Source organism: Megascapheus bottae, chromosome 12 (genome assembly GCF_031878675.1).
Source record: "Megascapheus bottae isolate mThoBot1 chromosome 12, mThoBot2.hap1, whole genome shotgun sequence".
Taxonomy (NCBI): domain Eukaryota; kingdom Metazoa; phylum Chordata; class Mammalia; order Rodentia; family Geomyidae; genus Megascapheus; species Megascapheus bottae.
In genome coordinates, this window is record NC_143520.1 from 18,888,197 (window position 1) to 18,904,716 (window position 16,520).

The 16,520-nt window shown below is 35.2% G+C and overlaps 1 protein-coding gene across 1 annotated transcript in view; it reads left to right on the plus strand.

Moving 5' to 3' along the window:
* Window positions 1–1,209: 1,209 nt before the first annotated feature.
* The window catches only part of Fap (fibroblast activation protein alpha), a 70,713-nt gene continuing 55,402 nt past the window's right edge, over window positions 1,210–16,520 (plus strand). Inside the window, exons 1-3 of the mRNA XM_090343099.1 lie at window positions 1,210–1,354; window positions 1,692–1,776; window positions 15,955–16,053. Of these exons, the coding sequence (XP_090199225.1) occupies window positions 1,349–1,354; window positions 1,692–1,776; window positions 15,955–16,053 (190 nt within the window). The 5' untranslated portion in view covers window positions 1,210–1,348. The remainder of the gene's footprint in view (window positions 1,355–1,691; window positions 1,777–15,954; window positions 16,054–16,520) is intronic.

The window sequence follows — 16,520 nt, forward strand, 5'->3', positions numbered from 1 at the left end:
GAAGTTTCACAAGGCTGGAATTCAGGGAAAGATGTCTGGAAAATACGTGAAAGGAAGTTTTCAAGCCACTGTCCTCGTTTTTGCTGGAGAGAGCTTCCTGTATCAGCTAGACCAATTGACTAAGCAAGTAACAACAGATTTTAGTAACATATCCTCAATTCCCTCTCACAATAATCCATGAAAGGTTATCGTGAAGTTTATCTTAAGTTGAAAATAATAAACTTTCAAAGAACATCTTTTAGTGGAACAGCTAAAGGCAAGATAGACTAGACACTGTGTTTATGGGGAATCAGAGAAGCTGTCCAAGAGAAATGCATTGAACCATCCAAAATATTACAAGAAACTCTGTACTGTGGTGTGTGTGTGAACTCAGTCAACCATTTTATTGATCTGTCAGGTTGACCAATCAATCATTTTAGGATTATATAGACTTGGGAAAAAATGAAAGTATATTTAAACTAGTCATTTTCAGATTTTTTAAGTTTAAATTTATTTTGAGGTCTTTATAACTAAATGTTCTCCTTTCTCAGAAGATATTCTGGGAAGGAAGCAAAAATACAGCTCCTGCAAAGCCTTTTCTATTCTTCCAAAGGTCTGCTGGTAAATTATTCTTACTGATCTTTCCATCTTTCTAGCCTGTGCAAACACACCTAACCCATACTAAATTTCACCAGATGGCATTTTATTTCTTTAAAGTAAGGCAGCCGTGGGTTTAGACAGTTGAATTTTTAAACTTCTGTATTTACTGAAAGTGCATATGGTGCTATATGGACAAAGAAATTGTGCTGAAAGAAAAACATTTCTGTCGACAGTGCCTCATAATCTCCCAGTGGAGAAAAATGTGCAGTTATATGTTGTAGTTTTCAGAAAATCATTCCTATGTTAAAAGATATATGTATAATGTGCAGATCAGAAATTTTTTGTTATAAAATCATATCTGTTTCAAATAAAATGATTATATAAAACAATCATTTTTGTGTTACAAAAACAATCCATGAGTGATTTCTAGAAGAAAGTGAAACAAACTTGAACGCAAAAATAAGAAAAAAAAAACTGTCAACATAAGCAGAAGTTGGTGTTGAATTTACAGAGATGAGAAAGCTTTAAACCTTCCCTTGAGCCACTCATAGTTCATTTCAAGGCCAAGAACGCCCCCAAAATCTGTTTCTAATTTTACAGAAATCTTGAAATTTGGCATGGTATTCAAAAGTCCGTGGAAAGAAAAACTCTTGTCCTGACTTCAGCCTCCAACTCCGAGGACAGACTTGCTTCTTTTCAACGTTTTCACAACTCCAGTGACCCATCATCTGCAGCCGAAATTAGTTAACTTTAAAAAACATCTGGAAAAATGAAGGTTAGTATTTGCAGCCTCGGGTAGTGATTTTTTTTTAAAATAAAAGTTAGCTGGATTGCGTTGAAGCAAAGTTTTCTGTTATTTAGAAAGTGAGGATTTGTATACATTTGCTTCCTGGAGTAGATCAGGGTTGGGAAATTGTTCTAAAAGTACTACAGAAATATTTGTCCTTACTGAGCTGGAAAAAAATCCAGTAATTATCACCAGATCAGTGGACGACAATCAAAGGCTTTACAGGGAAGGAGAAATTGGATTTAAGTGTAAACAAAATCTTGCTATTAGGGCTGTTTACTTAATAGGAACTATGTAGATGCCTAACTTACTCTATTTTTTGTAGACATGGGTAAAGATTGTGTTTGGAGTTGCTACCTCGGCTGGGCTTGCTTTATTGGTCATGTGCATTGTCTTACGTCCTTCAAGAGGTAAGAGAGTTCCCGTGATTTACTCAATTTGCCCAGAATAGTCAGGAAATGTGCTAACGTGTGATCACAAGTTGTTGAATTTTTCCTAAATGCTTTTTTCCCCAAAATATGGCTGTTATTTTTAAGAAGACATACAAGCTCACAGATAGAATGTTTTGCAAAACCAGATATAGACTATAAAGAATAGGTAGGAAGAGATTTGCAGAGCTTTTATTGCAATAGAAAAATGTGAAAACTGTTGAATATCACTCCCAACATCCCCAAAATACATGTGAAGTAGAATCTTTACTTAGCTTGGAAGTCAGTATTTTTAATTAGCATTGTTCTTCATTAATTAGTTTTCCTGATAGAAAGTAAAAACAAGTAAGAATGGAAAAGTTAAAACAATCTGTGGAGGATATTTTACCACTAAATAGTCCTTAAAAAATCTTAAAGAAGTTGTGAAAAGAGATCTCAGGAAAATCTGAATGAAAATGTGAAAGTTGTTACGATAGAAGCAGTAGCAATGAGCTATTAAATTAGAAGATAAGACACAATTAGGCAAACATTATTATTGATAAGCTAAATCCTTTAACACAAAGTATTAAATTGAATTCACTGAAAATTACAAAATATCTGATCTGAGACTGAGACTATTTTTAAGTTGCCTTTGTCTAATAATAATATATTAATATTAAAGAATTAGGATTTCTATGAAAAATTTATAAAGAGAGAATTCAGCAATAGCAAACCATAAGCCGTAGGACTTAGAAAAAAAAGGAAAGTTTTGTTTCGCATATATTTTATTGTACTTAATAGAAAAGTTACACTATATTCACCAGATAGAAGGTGCATTACTTCACAAACATTGATACCCTTTCTCATGTCTTGGTCCCCATTTCCCTCCTCTACCCCCACCCCTTATCTTGTTTTCCCCCTTCCCTATCCAATTTCAAATAACCGATTAAGCATATATCCAAGATATCAGATAACAAGGTAAAATATGAGATAACCAAGAGACAGCAAAAGAGATGAGAGATAACAAAGTACATGAAGGACAACAATCACTCATTATATAGCTTTTGTTTCTATATACTGGAGGACCTTTCATTTAGGGTCATACTATATGGCCTTATGTATCTAGGTTTGGTTCTATTGTAAATCTCTGCTGGGAGAGCCCAAGGTTTCTACTGATTATGACAAATGAGGGAAACCACGGAGCCTATGTTCCTTTGAGTCTGGCTTACTTCACTTAATATGATTTTTTTCTAAGTTGTTCCATTTCCTTACAACTGGGGTGATGTCATTCTTTCTGACAGCAGCACAGAATTCCATTGTGTATAAATACCACACTTTATTAATCCACTCATCAACTGAGGGACATCTGGGTTGGTTCCATATCTGTGTTATGGTAAATAGTGTTGCAATGAACATCGTTATGCAGGTGGATTTAGTATGTCCTTGTTTCTGGACAATTGGGTAAATGCCAAGTAGTGGAATTGCTGGGTCACAGGGGAGTTCTATGTTTAGTCTTTTGAGGAACTGCCACACTGCTTTCCATAGTGGTTGGATGAGTTTGCACTCCCACCAACAGTGTAGTAGTGATCCCTCCTGGCCACATCCCCTCCAGCATCTGTTGTTATTAGATTTCTTGATCATGGCCATCCTCACTGGAGTGAGGAGGAATCTTAGAGTGGTTTTGATTTGCATTTCGTTTATGGCCACATATGTCCAGCATTTCTTCATGTATCCATAGGTTATTCTTAATTCTTTTTTTGATATTTTTTATTGTAAGTAATAAAAGGGTTACATGATATTTGCCAGATAGAAGATGCATTAATTCACATACATTGATACCCTTTCACATGTCTTGGTCCCCATTTCCCTCCCTCCACCCCCCATTTGTTTTCCCCCCTTCCCTATCCAATTTCAAATAACCAAATACAAATATATCTGATATATCAGATAACAAAGTGATATACTGTAACAATATGCCAAGGAGGCCTAGTGTATCTCCTATTCCTTCTTGTAAAGTTTTCAGTGTGTCAGCTTTTACCTCCAGATCTTTGATCCATTTGGAGTTAATTCTAGTGCAGGGTGACAAAGAAGGATCCAACTTTAGTTTTCTGCAGGTGCTTAACCAGTTCTCTCAGCACCACTTGTTGAAGAGGCTGTCTTTCTTCCATTCTATTTTTTTGGCTCCCTTATCAAAGATTAAGTGGCCATAGGTTTGTGGTTTAATATCTGGGTCCTCAGTTCTCTTCCATTGGTCTTCAGGCCTGTTCTTGTGCCAGTACCAAGCTGTTTTGGTCACTATAGCTCTGTAATCAAGTCTAAAGTTTGGTATTGAAATTCCTCCTGTGCTGTTCTTTCTGCTAAGAATTGTTTTTGCTATATGGGGCATATGAAATTTTGGAATTCTTCTTCTATTTAAAAAGAGAAAGTTTTTTGCTAACAGATACTAAATGTTTCTAACAGCTAAGATATAAAATAACTTTGGTTAATAGCTAACCAACAGCAAAGAAAGATCAATTGTATACATTCAGCGTAAGAATATATGAGGTGTATTCACAGGAAGGTGAAAAATCCAAAATTCTCATTGGGTTTTTACAGAAGGAGAAAGAAATGTAGAGTAGAAGGATGAAGACAATATTCTTACATCTGTTCTTCCTGCATTTGGCAAACACAGATTCATTTTGTGCTGTTGAAATGTATGTTACCTGTCTATAGTTTTGTTTAAAATTTAAAGTTCACAACCCAGATGCCCCTCAGTAGGTGACTGGGTCAAGAAGATGTGGTACTTATACACAATGGAATTCTATGCTGTCATCAGAGAGAATGACATTGCCTCATTTGTAAGGAAATGGAAATATTTGGAAAAAATCATATTAAATGAAGTAAGCCAGAACCAAAGGAACATAGGCTGAATGGTTTCCCTCATTTGTAATAATTAGTACATACCTCGGACTATTGTAATGCTTTATTGCCCTTTGGTTAATCTCATATTGCTACTGTATCTGACTTTGTTACCTGGTATGTTGTATAGATTTTTATTTGTTTATTTGAAATAGGAAAGGGAAGGGAGAAAAACAAGATGATTGGGAGGTGGTGTGGGGAACGAAATGGGGACAAAAACATTATATGTGGCATCAATGTGTGAGAAGTAATGCACTTACTATCAGGCAAATGTAACTGTAATCCCTCTATACATTACCTTGATAGTAAAAATGAAATAAAAAAATTAAAGTTCAGCCAGGTGTAGTGGCTCATACCTGAAATCCTAACTGCTCAGGAGTCTGAGATCTAAGGATCAAGGTTCAAAGCTAACCAGGGCCCAAAAGGACCTGAGATTCTTTTGTTGTTGTATTTTTATATTTTTTATTGTGATTAATAAAAGGGTAACATGATATTTTCCAGATAGAAGGTGCATTAATTCACATATATCGATACCCTTTCACATGTCCTGGTACCCATTACCCTCCCCTCCACTCCCCATCTTGGTTTTCCCCCCTTCCCTATCAAATTTCAAATAACCAAATACAAATAAATCCAATATATCAGATAACAAAGTGAGATACTGTAACAATATGAGATAACCAAGAGACAGCAAAAGAGATGAGAGATAACATAGTACATTAAGGACAACAATCATTCATTATACGGCTTTTGTTTCAATATCCTGGAGGTCTTTTCAATTAGCTTCATACTATATGGCCTTATGTATCAAGGTTTTGCTCTACTGCAGATCTCTGCTAGTAGAGCCCAAGGTTTCTACTGATTATGACAAATGAGGGAAACCACTGAGCCTAAGTTCCTTTGAGTCTGGCTTACTTCACTTAATATGATTTTTTCTAAGACTTTCCATTTCCTAACAAATGGGGCCATGTCACTCTTTCAGACAGCAGCATAGAATTTCATTGTGTACAAATACCACAACTTGTTGATCCACTCATCAACTGAGGGACATCTAGGTTGGTTCCATATCTTTGCTATGGTGAATAATGCTGCAATGAACATTGTTGTTGTAGTGGATTTAGTATGCCCTAGTTTCTGGATGGTTGGGTAAATGCCAGGTAGTGGAATTCCTGGGTCATAGGGGAGCTCTATGTTTAGCCTTTTCAGGCTCTGCCACACTGCTTTCCATAGTGGTTGAAAGAGTTTGCACTCCCACCAATAGTGTAGTAGTGATCCCTCCTGGCCACATCCCCTCCAGCATCTGTTGTTATTAGTTTTCCTGATCCTGGCCATTCTAACTGGAGTGAGGTGGAATCTTAGAGTTGTTTTGATTTGCATTGCTTTTATGACCAGAGATGTTGACCATTTCTTCATGTGTCTATAGGCCATTTTTGTTTCTTCTTCAGAGAAGACTCTCTTTAAATCTTTGGCCCATTTTTTAATGGGATGGTTGTTACTTTGGAGGTTAGTTTTGGAGTGATTCAATTTTTTGAGCTGTTGATATATTTTAGATATGAGGCCTTTGTCTGTTGTTTGGTTGGTGAAGATCTTCTCCCACTCTGTAGGCTTCCTAATTAATTTACTAGCTATGTCCTTTGCCATACAAAAGCTCTGCAGTTTAATGCAGTCCCACTTATCCAGCCTTTCTCTTATTTGGTGTGATTGTTAGGACCTGAGATTCTTATCTCCAAATAATCTCTAGGAGCTTGGCTCAAGAGTAGGGTGGTAGCCTTGAGCTGAAGAGCTCAGGGACAGTGCTCAGGCCAAGGTCAAGCCATATGACCCACAAAAATAAATAAATAAATAAATAAAGTTTATTTTAACATCAGAGACTTTCCTGAGTCACTTTGTAGCCACATTTTCTTCCAGGTAGACAAGTATCTGATCCTTTGAATCAGTCTATTGAAATTAGCACCTGGTTTTTAAAGAAACTCAGAAATATTTAGGATTGATAGTTTGCTCTCTAGTAAGTAAAAATTCATAAAACAAAAATATGTGGATTTCCTTGGAGTCCTTCCTCCATATCTACAAAAACTACAGGGACTTTTAACTAGAGTTTCTAATAAGAACTACACTATATTTCCATGTGTCAACCCATGTTTACTTATACATATAGGCATTTGCTTAATTACATATGATCTCAATCTTTACTTCCTTATCAAGTTTCAATATAAGTAGCACATATAGGTTATAAAATGTATGTATTGAATAAAGGTCACATGTCTTTGATAGTACAGATTTCTGGATTAGCCTTGGCTTAGGCCAGCTGTAGTTCCTTTTACCTGATTTGCTTTTGTTTGAATTTCATTCACTGCTTCTCGAGATTTTTCCTCCTAGGCATTCATTCCCCTCTTGCTTTGTGAAGATGTAGTCATACTGAGAGCCAAAGCTAAACTCCCTAGTATTCCTTTATCTGTGTTGACCTCAGGAAGAACACACTGGCATTTCCATGTCAAAAGAATTAGAGAGGTGAAAACAGCAACAAAGAAGTATAAAGTTACAGAGGTTCCTAGAATTTTGCAAACATATTGTACATATCTTTTCTTGCTTTGTACGTTTTTTGGGTTTTTGGAACATTTCAACCTTAATGCACAGAATTGCAGAAGCTCCCTGCCATTTCCTTGGATTTTATTGAGAGTAGGTGTCAGCACGTAGTGAGAAGGAAACATTTGATAACCATTAGCTGTTACTATCTTCTAAAAAATTTTACAGATAGTAAATGCTTAACAAATATACTTAGAATTTTATTCTAATATAGGTATATCTGTATGATTAAAGATGATTAGTAGGTCCTTCTGTTTGATGTATTTCAATTTTAAAAATGTTCTCCTTAATTCTGCAAAGCAATAAGTCTCAGTCTTAATCCCTGTTAGTCTTCTTTATCTACGCTCATCTGTTTGAACTAAAACATGCAAATATTTCAGTTTAACATTTTAAAACATCTTACACTTTAAAAGTACAAAACCCACATGATTCTTAAAAGAGTTACAGAAAAAGGATTCACCAAAATACAATACACTTTTATGCTAAAACATTTAACAGACTAGAAATTAGAGTACAATGTTCAAGTATTTAATCTCAAAAATCATTGGGAGCTGGGACTTTACTGCATGATGTACAATGCATTGGGAAGGTTTAGATTACTACTGTTTTCTACTCTATGAAGGGTATTCATCACAGTATTTATCTCACTGAATTGTGAAGATTTAACAGGACACAATGAATATAGAACACTTGCTACTTACAAAAACTTAGTAGACTTAAATACTTTCTATTGATGACATAAAACGATTTTTGACCTGCTGTTTGAAAAGTTGCTGGGTTTGGATCACCATTTTATTTTAATAACTTGTAAACAGTGCATTTCACATCCTTATATAGTCAACAAATATAACCTGTTAGGATGGGGGAATGATGCCTCCAAATGATGCCTCTCTAAACCAGCCTCTCTGCAGAGTCAGTAAAAGGATTCATGCAATTTTCCTGGACCCCAGGCCTATTTCCTTGGTGTGGCCTTCTAAACATTAATTTAAAACCAAGTGTGACAGCAAGAACAAAATGACCTGATAACCAACATGTTCCCACTTAACAGAGCATATTTTCTCATTTATTTTAGGATGAACATTAATGCTAATACAAGATATTTCTACTCTGAAAATTACTGTCAATCTTTTAGAACCAATGATTAAATGGCAGTCGCATCCCTAATAAAAATGAAGCACAACATTTTAATAAAGAATTAGGAGGATGGTGGATCACTGCTTGCTTGTAAATTACTTTGTAAATTGCAATGTCTTGGGTACATATTTGAAATAACATTCCGCTTTACTTAATAAGTTTAAAATGCTAATAAGTAAAACATAGTTCATTAGAATCTTCAACTAATGAATGAGTAACTATGATAAGATGAGCCTAGTGAATTAAATAGCACTGTAGGAATTAAATGCTTGCTAATCAAATAAATATCAGTTACTTGTAAAGAGAGATATGCTTTCTACTTTTAAAAAAAAAACCTACTCGACTTTTGAAATACAATTGCCAAAGCTATTTTTCCAAAACCAGTAAAGGATTATATTTTGATAGTTTTAGAAAGTCACAAAATTTCATTAATTCATTCAACAACTACAAATGGCATATTTTCTAGGTATCTGAGGCAGTTCTTTGAGACATGTTTTATATTCACACGCACACACACACACACACACACACACACACACACACACACACACACACACACACACCGTGCTAGAATGCAATGACCCCAGTGCTTTCTCCACACAGACTTCTTGCCTTTTCCTTATTTCTACACAATCATCAAAGGGACTAGCCACAAAAATGAGCCATGCAAGATTTCTGAACAGAAGCATAAACATTAAACATTAAAGAGAGCCACAACCAAAACTTACTCTTGTGAAAAATTCATTAAGTGTGGGTTACTTACTATGCAGCTCAGACAACTTCAGGAATTTACAGTCACAGAGTAATTTCATTAATAGACACAAGAGTACATTGAACAGAGAAAAAACATCAATGAACTCATTAAGTTGGAATTCTGATCCTCTGCAAAAGAATCACTGGGCTTGTTGAAATTTACTCACAGGACTCTGGTAGGTTTGAAATAGAGACTTGAAATCTTTAAACAAGCCCTTCTCATGGCTCCAAAGACTAGATTTGAGTAAGCATTTGAATAAAAGCATATATAACTAGAGGAATACATATATATGAATATTTTTAACATGGGCCAGGAGGTGGAAAATAAAACAAAGATGTAAATCTGTAGGAGAGTGATCTGAAGCAGAGACTACATTTGCCAAATTGACCTATTTTTTCTTAGAAAAATAATTTTCTTGAGTGTCCACTGTATGCAGGTATTATCCTAACTACTAAGTAAATATAATAAGAAAACCCAAATATAACATCAGTTTTCAAGTCTAAAGCATGTGCTTTATAGAATTCATGGTCGTTGATATGTGGACATCGAAAATATCCATGTTCAACAAATGAAGATAAGTTGAAATGACAAAAGCCTCATAGAACTATGTAGAAAGTTATTCCACTTGTAACTGGTATGACAACACTGATGATTCAGTATTAATGGAGTGTAGTTTCTACTAATGTGTACAAATAATTGGATTAGAAACTCTGAGTGTTATTATTTTTCCACTCTAGCCTATGATCTGGAGCAGAGTTACTGTTGCATGTATATTAAGTGTGGTCACTTTTAGCAGGAAGGTCTCTATATTTTACTGAGGATGAATTTAACTGTGCGCATCACAGCACACCACGAAAACAATTATACTTTGCAATCCTTAGCATGTTTGGTAGATAGTGCTCAAAGATAAGAGGAATAATCAGCCTGTGCCATGAACCTCATGATGTAGCTGGCTCATCATCTGCATATGTATTTCTGCATCTACTCAATGCCTCTTAGATTCTGATGATGAGCATTCTCATTGTGGCAATTAATAGCACCACTAATATACACTTATAATATTTTATTGATATTTTGAGTCATAACAAGACATGCGCTAAATTCTGTATCTAGATTATTGGTATTTATAACTATTATGAAATCATATAAATAAATGACTAACTGGAAAGCTATACATAGAATATACCAACAAATGCAACCTTCCTGGATAACTTAGCTTAAAGATTTTTAAAAGTATTAATTATCATTGTGGTTTGGAGATGTCTGATATAAAGAAAGATTAATGAAATGAAAATAAGTATTTTAAAAATAATCTGAAATTTTTAACATATACAATGTTAGTACTAATTGTATTTACAATTATAATTGTAATAATTCAATTGAAGTACCTATCCATATTACACTGATCATCACATTGATTATATTATGCTTAGAATTATGGTTACTTAGATTTTCTCTTCTAATTTCCAAATCTGATGAGCTTTGGTAATACCAAAGGAACGTATGAATGGACTAATTACCATGTGGCAAATATATAAAATTAAATGTTTTAGTTGAATTATCTCACTTAATTTACCGTTCTATTTAAAAAAAATTCTAGGCATGCATATTTCGGTTAAATATAATTACAAATGAGGGAGATTATAGACAAAACACATAAACAAGAAAAAAATATGTTTAGAAACTAGACACAACCAAAATAATCCTTTTTACATAAGAAAAATTATGACATCAGAAATTATCCATAACTAAATTATTACTTATGTGAGAATTACAAAGTAAGACATCACCAGAATGACAGTCATTTATTGAATTTATATTATAACATTTTAACATGCAATTATCTAGCTATCTTGGTATCTAAAACTAAAGAATTCACTGCTTTTTTTTCATTTGAATATTAGAGTTGTAGAAATAATCAAATATTTCTCTAATCTCCACTATGAATAGTGTTATAATTTTCTTTTGACATTATAAACAGATTGCAATGGGCTGTTAGGAAAGCTAAATGAAACTGAATTAAATACTTGACAATCTTTCTAGTACTATTGTAAACATTCAAAGTTATTAAGTGAGAATTACAACAAATGTCATATGAATTCTGCACAAGACACTTCAGTTGAGCCTAAGTTTTGTTGTAAATGACTGTTCAGGGCATGTAATTTTAGTAAAAATGAAAAGAAAATATAAAAAGATGGAACAGCTTGCTGTTATGAAGTATCCAGTATCTTGTTACAAAGGAGCTTACCAGCTATTTGTGTTCCTATAACATAATCAAAATAAGTTTTTTTCATATATTTTTATTGTAATTAATAGAAGGGTTACATTATATTCACCAGATAGAAGGTGCATTACTTCACATACATTATACCCTCTCTCATGTTTTTGTCCCCACTTCCCTCCCCTCATCTTGTTTTCCCCCCTTCCCTATCTGACTTCAAATAACCAAATATGCATAGATCCAATATATCAGATAACAAGGTGAAATACTGTAACAATATGAGATAGCCAATGGAAAGCAAAAGAGATGAGAGATAACATAGTACATTAAGGACAACAATCACTCATTACATGGCTTTTGTTTCTATGTCCTGGAGAAAGAGGTCAATGGTATTGGAAATATACTTCAGGGAATCATCTCAAAATAAGTTTTGATAAATTAAATAACAAATTCATGATCCTATCAAATGCATAAATTATGTGTATCTCTGAGGAAACATTAAAATAAGCAGGAGACTCAATCTTCCAGAAGAAAATATATTTATATTTTATTTTATTTTATATGAAGTACATTTTTGATCGTTAAGGTTAATAGACTTAATTGAGCTTCATATTTCCAGATCTTTTTGGGGGGAGGGGTCATGGGGCTTGAACTCGGGGCCTAGGCTCAGTCACTGAGCTCTTCAACTCAAGTCTGCCACCTTATACATGGGCTTGGGCTTTGTCCCTAGGCTTTTAATCTCGTGGCTATTGCCCTAGCCCTTGAGCCACAGCCTCACTTCTTGTTTTCTAGTGGTTAATTGGAGATAAGAGTCTAACATTTTTGTTCCCGGGTGGCTTTGAAGCTTGACCCTCAGATCTCAGCTTAATGAGTAGCTAGGATTACAGGCTTGAGCCACCACACCTCACTACATTGCCAAACCTTGTACTGAATTGTGGAAATGATTGCAGCATCTTCTAGCTCAATGATTTGTATCATAGGTGAGCAAGGTAGGATGTCAAGGACTGATCAACACCATGCAGGCAATTCAAAGAAGAATACACATAACCTCTTCAATCCAATCACACATTCATTCAGCAAATATGTATTGAATGCATTCATATAAATGTTAGACTGTGGAGACATGATAAAGAGCAAAAAATACACAATCTCAGGCCTTATTATTCTATTTGGATTTTGTAGCAAAAGTTAGAGAAACAATAAAATAATCACTTGAATGTGCATGTGATTATAAAACAGGCCAAGCTCTGTGAAAGGAAAGGGATTGCTAAAATTGAATGTGGGATTTTGAGCTAAGTGCTGGGTCAGAATGAGAGTAGAAATTATGAGGCAACGAGAGGCAATGGCAAGAGCAACAGACGCCATGCAGAGAGAAAGAGTAGGTCAGAGAGGGAAAAAAGCATGGAATAATAAAAGACCCCATATAGCAAAAACACTTCTTACCAGAAAGAACAGCACAGGAGGAATTTCAATACCAAATCTAAGACTCTATTACAGAGCTATAATTATCAAAACAGCTTGGTACTGGCACAAGAACGGGCCTGAAGACCAATGGAATAGAACTGAGGACCCAGATATTAAACCACAGACCGATGGCCACCTAATCTTTGACAAGGGAGCCAAAAAAATAGAATGGAAGAAAGACAGCCTCTTCAACAAGTTGTGCTGGCAGAACTGGTTAAGCACCTGCAGAAAACTAAAGTTGGATCCTTCTTTGTCACCCTGCACTAGAATTAACTCCAAATGGATCAAAGACCTGGAGGTAAAAGCTGACACACTGAAAACTTCACAAGAAGGAATAGGAGATACACTAGGCCTCCTTGGCACAGGTCAAAAACTTTCTTAATAAGGACCAAGAATCACAACAAATCAGAGAAGGCTGGATAAATGGGACTGCATTAAACTGCAGAGCTTTTGTATGGCAAAGAACATAGCTAGTAAATTAATTAGGAAGCCTACAGAGTGGGAGAAGATCTTCACCAACCATACAACTGACAAAGGCTTCATATCTAAAATATATCAACAGGTCAAAAAATCGAATCACTCCAAAACTAATCTCCAAAGTAACAACCATCCCATTAAAAGATGGGCCAAAGACTTAGAGTCTTCTCTGAAGAAGAAACAAAAATGGCCTATAGACACATGAAGAAATGCTCAACATCTCTGGTCATAAAAGCAATGCAAATCAAAACAACTCTAAGATTCCACCTCACTCCAGTTAGAATGGCCAGGATCAAGAATACTAATAACAACAGATGCTGGAGGGGATGTGGCCAAGAGGGATCACTTCTACACTGTTGGTGGGAGTGCAAACTCGTTCAACCACTGTGGAAAGCAGTATGGCAGTTCCTCAAAAGACTAAAAATAGAGCTCCCCAATGACCCAGGAATTCCACTATTAGGCATTTACCCAATTATTCAGAAACAAGGACATACTAAATGCACTGGCACAATGATGTTCATTGCAGCACTATTTACCATAGCAAAGATATGGAACCAATCCAGATGTCCCTCTTTTGATAGGTGGATCAACAAGATGTGGTATTTGTACACAATGAAATTCTATGCTGCTGTCTGAAAGAGTGACATGGCCCCATTTGTTAGGAAATGGAAAGTCTTAGAAAAAATCATATTAAGTGAAGTAAGCCAGACTCAAAGGAACTTAGGATCAATGGTTTCCCTCATTTGTCATAATCAGTAAAACCTTTGGCTCTCCTAGCAGAGATTTGCAATAGAGGAAAACCTAGATACATAAGGCCATATGGTATGATGCTAAATGAAAGGACCTCTAGGATATAGAAACAAAAGCCATATAATGAGTGATTGTTGTCTTAATGTACTATATTATCTCTCATCTCTTTTGCTGTCCCTTCGTTATCTCATATTGTTATAGTATCGCACTTTGTTATTTGATATATTGGATATATTTGTGTTTGGTTATTTGAAATCGGATAGGTGGGGGGGAAAACAAGATGAGGGATGGGGGTGGGGGGAAGGAAATGGGCACCAAGACATGAGAAAGGGTATCAATGTATGTGAACTAATACACCTTCTATCTGGCTAATATAATATAACCCTTCTATTAATTACAATGAAAAAAAGCATGTTTGGAGACAAAAGTGATCAGAAAAAATCCAGGAAGTGCTGCTTGTACAGGGTGTTCAGATCATCCTCGGTATGTAGTCTAAAAAAATCTTTATATTTGGTTATAAGAATATTCATGAGAACTTTTGTAAGAATTTGAGTGGGAGATAATAATATTATGGCTCCTATCTTTGACAATTTTATTCTCATTTGGATGAATGCCAGGTTCCTAAATTCAAGGCACTGGACAGTTTTGCAAGTTTGGAGTTAAAACTGAAAACCTGGATGGCACAATGAGGCAGCATTGAGAATGGCAGTAACCATATATTAAAGAATCTACAGGCTTTGGCCTCATTGTCTGTTTGGAATATTTGATTGTCTTAGGGCTCTTTAATGACTCTTCTGAGAATATAGTCATTTTGAAAAAAATATAGTCATTCACAAAGCTTCAACTATTGATGAAATTCACATCTGTTCTATGATAGGTTTGATTTTCCATGGAAAATCCTTTACACTCAGAATTTGTAAAATCTTTTGTAGAGCTTATGTGGTTCTCTTTGTCTGGTACAACTACTTTTTCTACAACTACAAAATCAAGAAAACAAAATCACCTCTTTGCTAAGGCTTTGATCTCATTAAATAAAACAGGTTGCTAAAATATATGTGATTAAAAATCTGTATAAAATCTGTTTTGTTTTGTTTTTTGCCAGTCCTGGGACTTGAACTCAGGTCTTGGGCACTGTCCTTGGGCTTTCTCAAGGCTAGAGCTCTACCACTTGAGACACATCATTTCCAGCTTTTTTCTATACATGTGGTACCGAGGAATCAAACCAGGGTTTTTGTACATGCTAGGCAAGCAATCTACTAGTAGGCCAAACTCCAAGACCCTGAATTGTGTAAGAGACTAGGTTTTCAGTCATAGCTCCATGGTCTGGAATTCTAATTCTGCAGGGCCCAAAGCTGTTGAGGCCTCTTTCTTCTTCCTCTTCTGAAATCAGCTTCTCACTGCCTGAAGAATTAGGTCTCTGTGCTCTTTGCAATCCACTTCTACAATGGGCCTCTTCCTTTAAATATTACCATCCATTATCCCTTCAAGATGGTCAAACAGTCTCTCTACATCTTGCTTATCTTGTCTGCAAAACTTTTATTAAGATGAGAACTAAAAGTCAAGCACCAGAGGGTTATGCTTTAATACTAGCTTTTCAGGAGGCTCAGATGTGATGATAATCATGGTTTGAAGCCCAGCAGGACAGGAAATTCCAGTGAGACTCTTATCTCTAATTAAACACCAAAAAGTAAGAAGTAGAGTGATAGCCTGAGCACAAAAACTAAGAGAATGCTACTAGGCTTTGAGATCTAGTCCCAGTCCCAGTACAAACACACACACACACACACACACACACACACACACACACACCAGCACACCAGAGAAAACAGATGAAGGCTAGGTTTAGAAATCACTTCAGTTGTTAATCATTTTTTTAAAATAATATGTGTCCTTTCCCCAGTACCTCATTCTGAACAAAGTACTAGGAGAGCACTCGCACTGAAGGATATTTTAAATGGGACATTCTCTTACAAAACATTTTTTCCAAGCTGGATTTCAGGTAAGTAAATTTTACTTCTAATCTCCTTCAGGGGAGAGAATCTTACATTTTTTATACTATTTTATTGTCATGATGATATATTGATGGGTTACAATTACATTCGTCTGGTAGTGGGTACATTACTTGAACATTAATCCCACTTCCAGTCATTATTTTATCTTGATTGGGTTTTGTTTGGTTATTATTCCCAATGTATCTCAATGATAATGGAAGCCATGTCAGCAAAATGAGCAAGAAAAAGGAAATATTTGTTAAGTTCAAGTACTTATCACAACACTTTAGGCAAGACTGTTCAAACTGGGTTTACTACATAGTAATGAGACCAGTTCCAGTTTTAACACAATTGTAAAAGTTGAAAGGATCCCAATGACTAACAGCTTTCAAAAAGAAAGTTGAGTATCTGCTTGGGTATTAGACATTAAGATCCTTTCAACTTTTAATATAGATTTTCCAGTTAGAAGATCAAT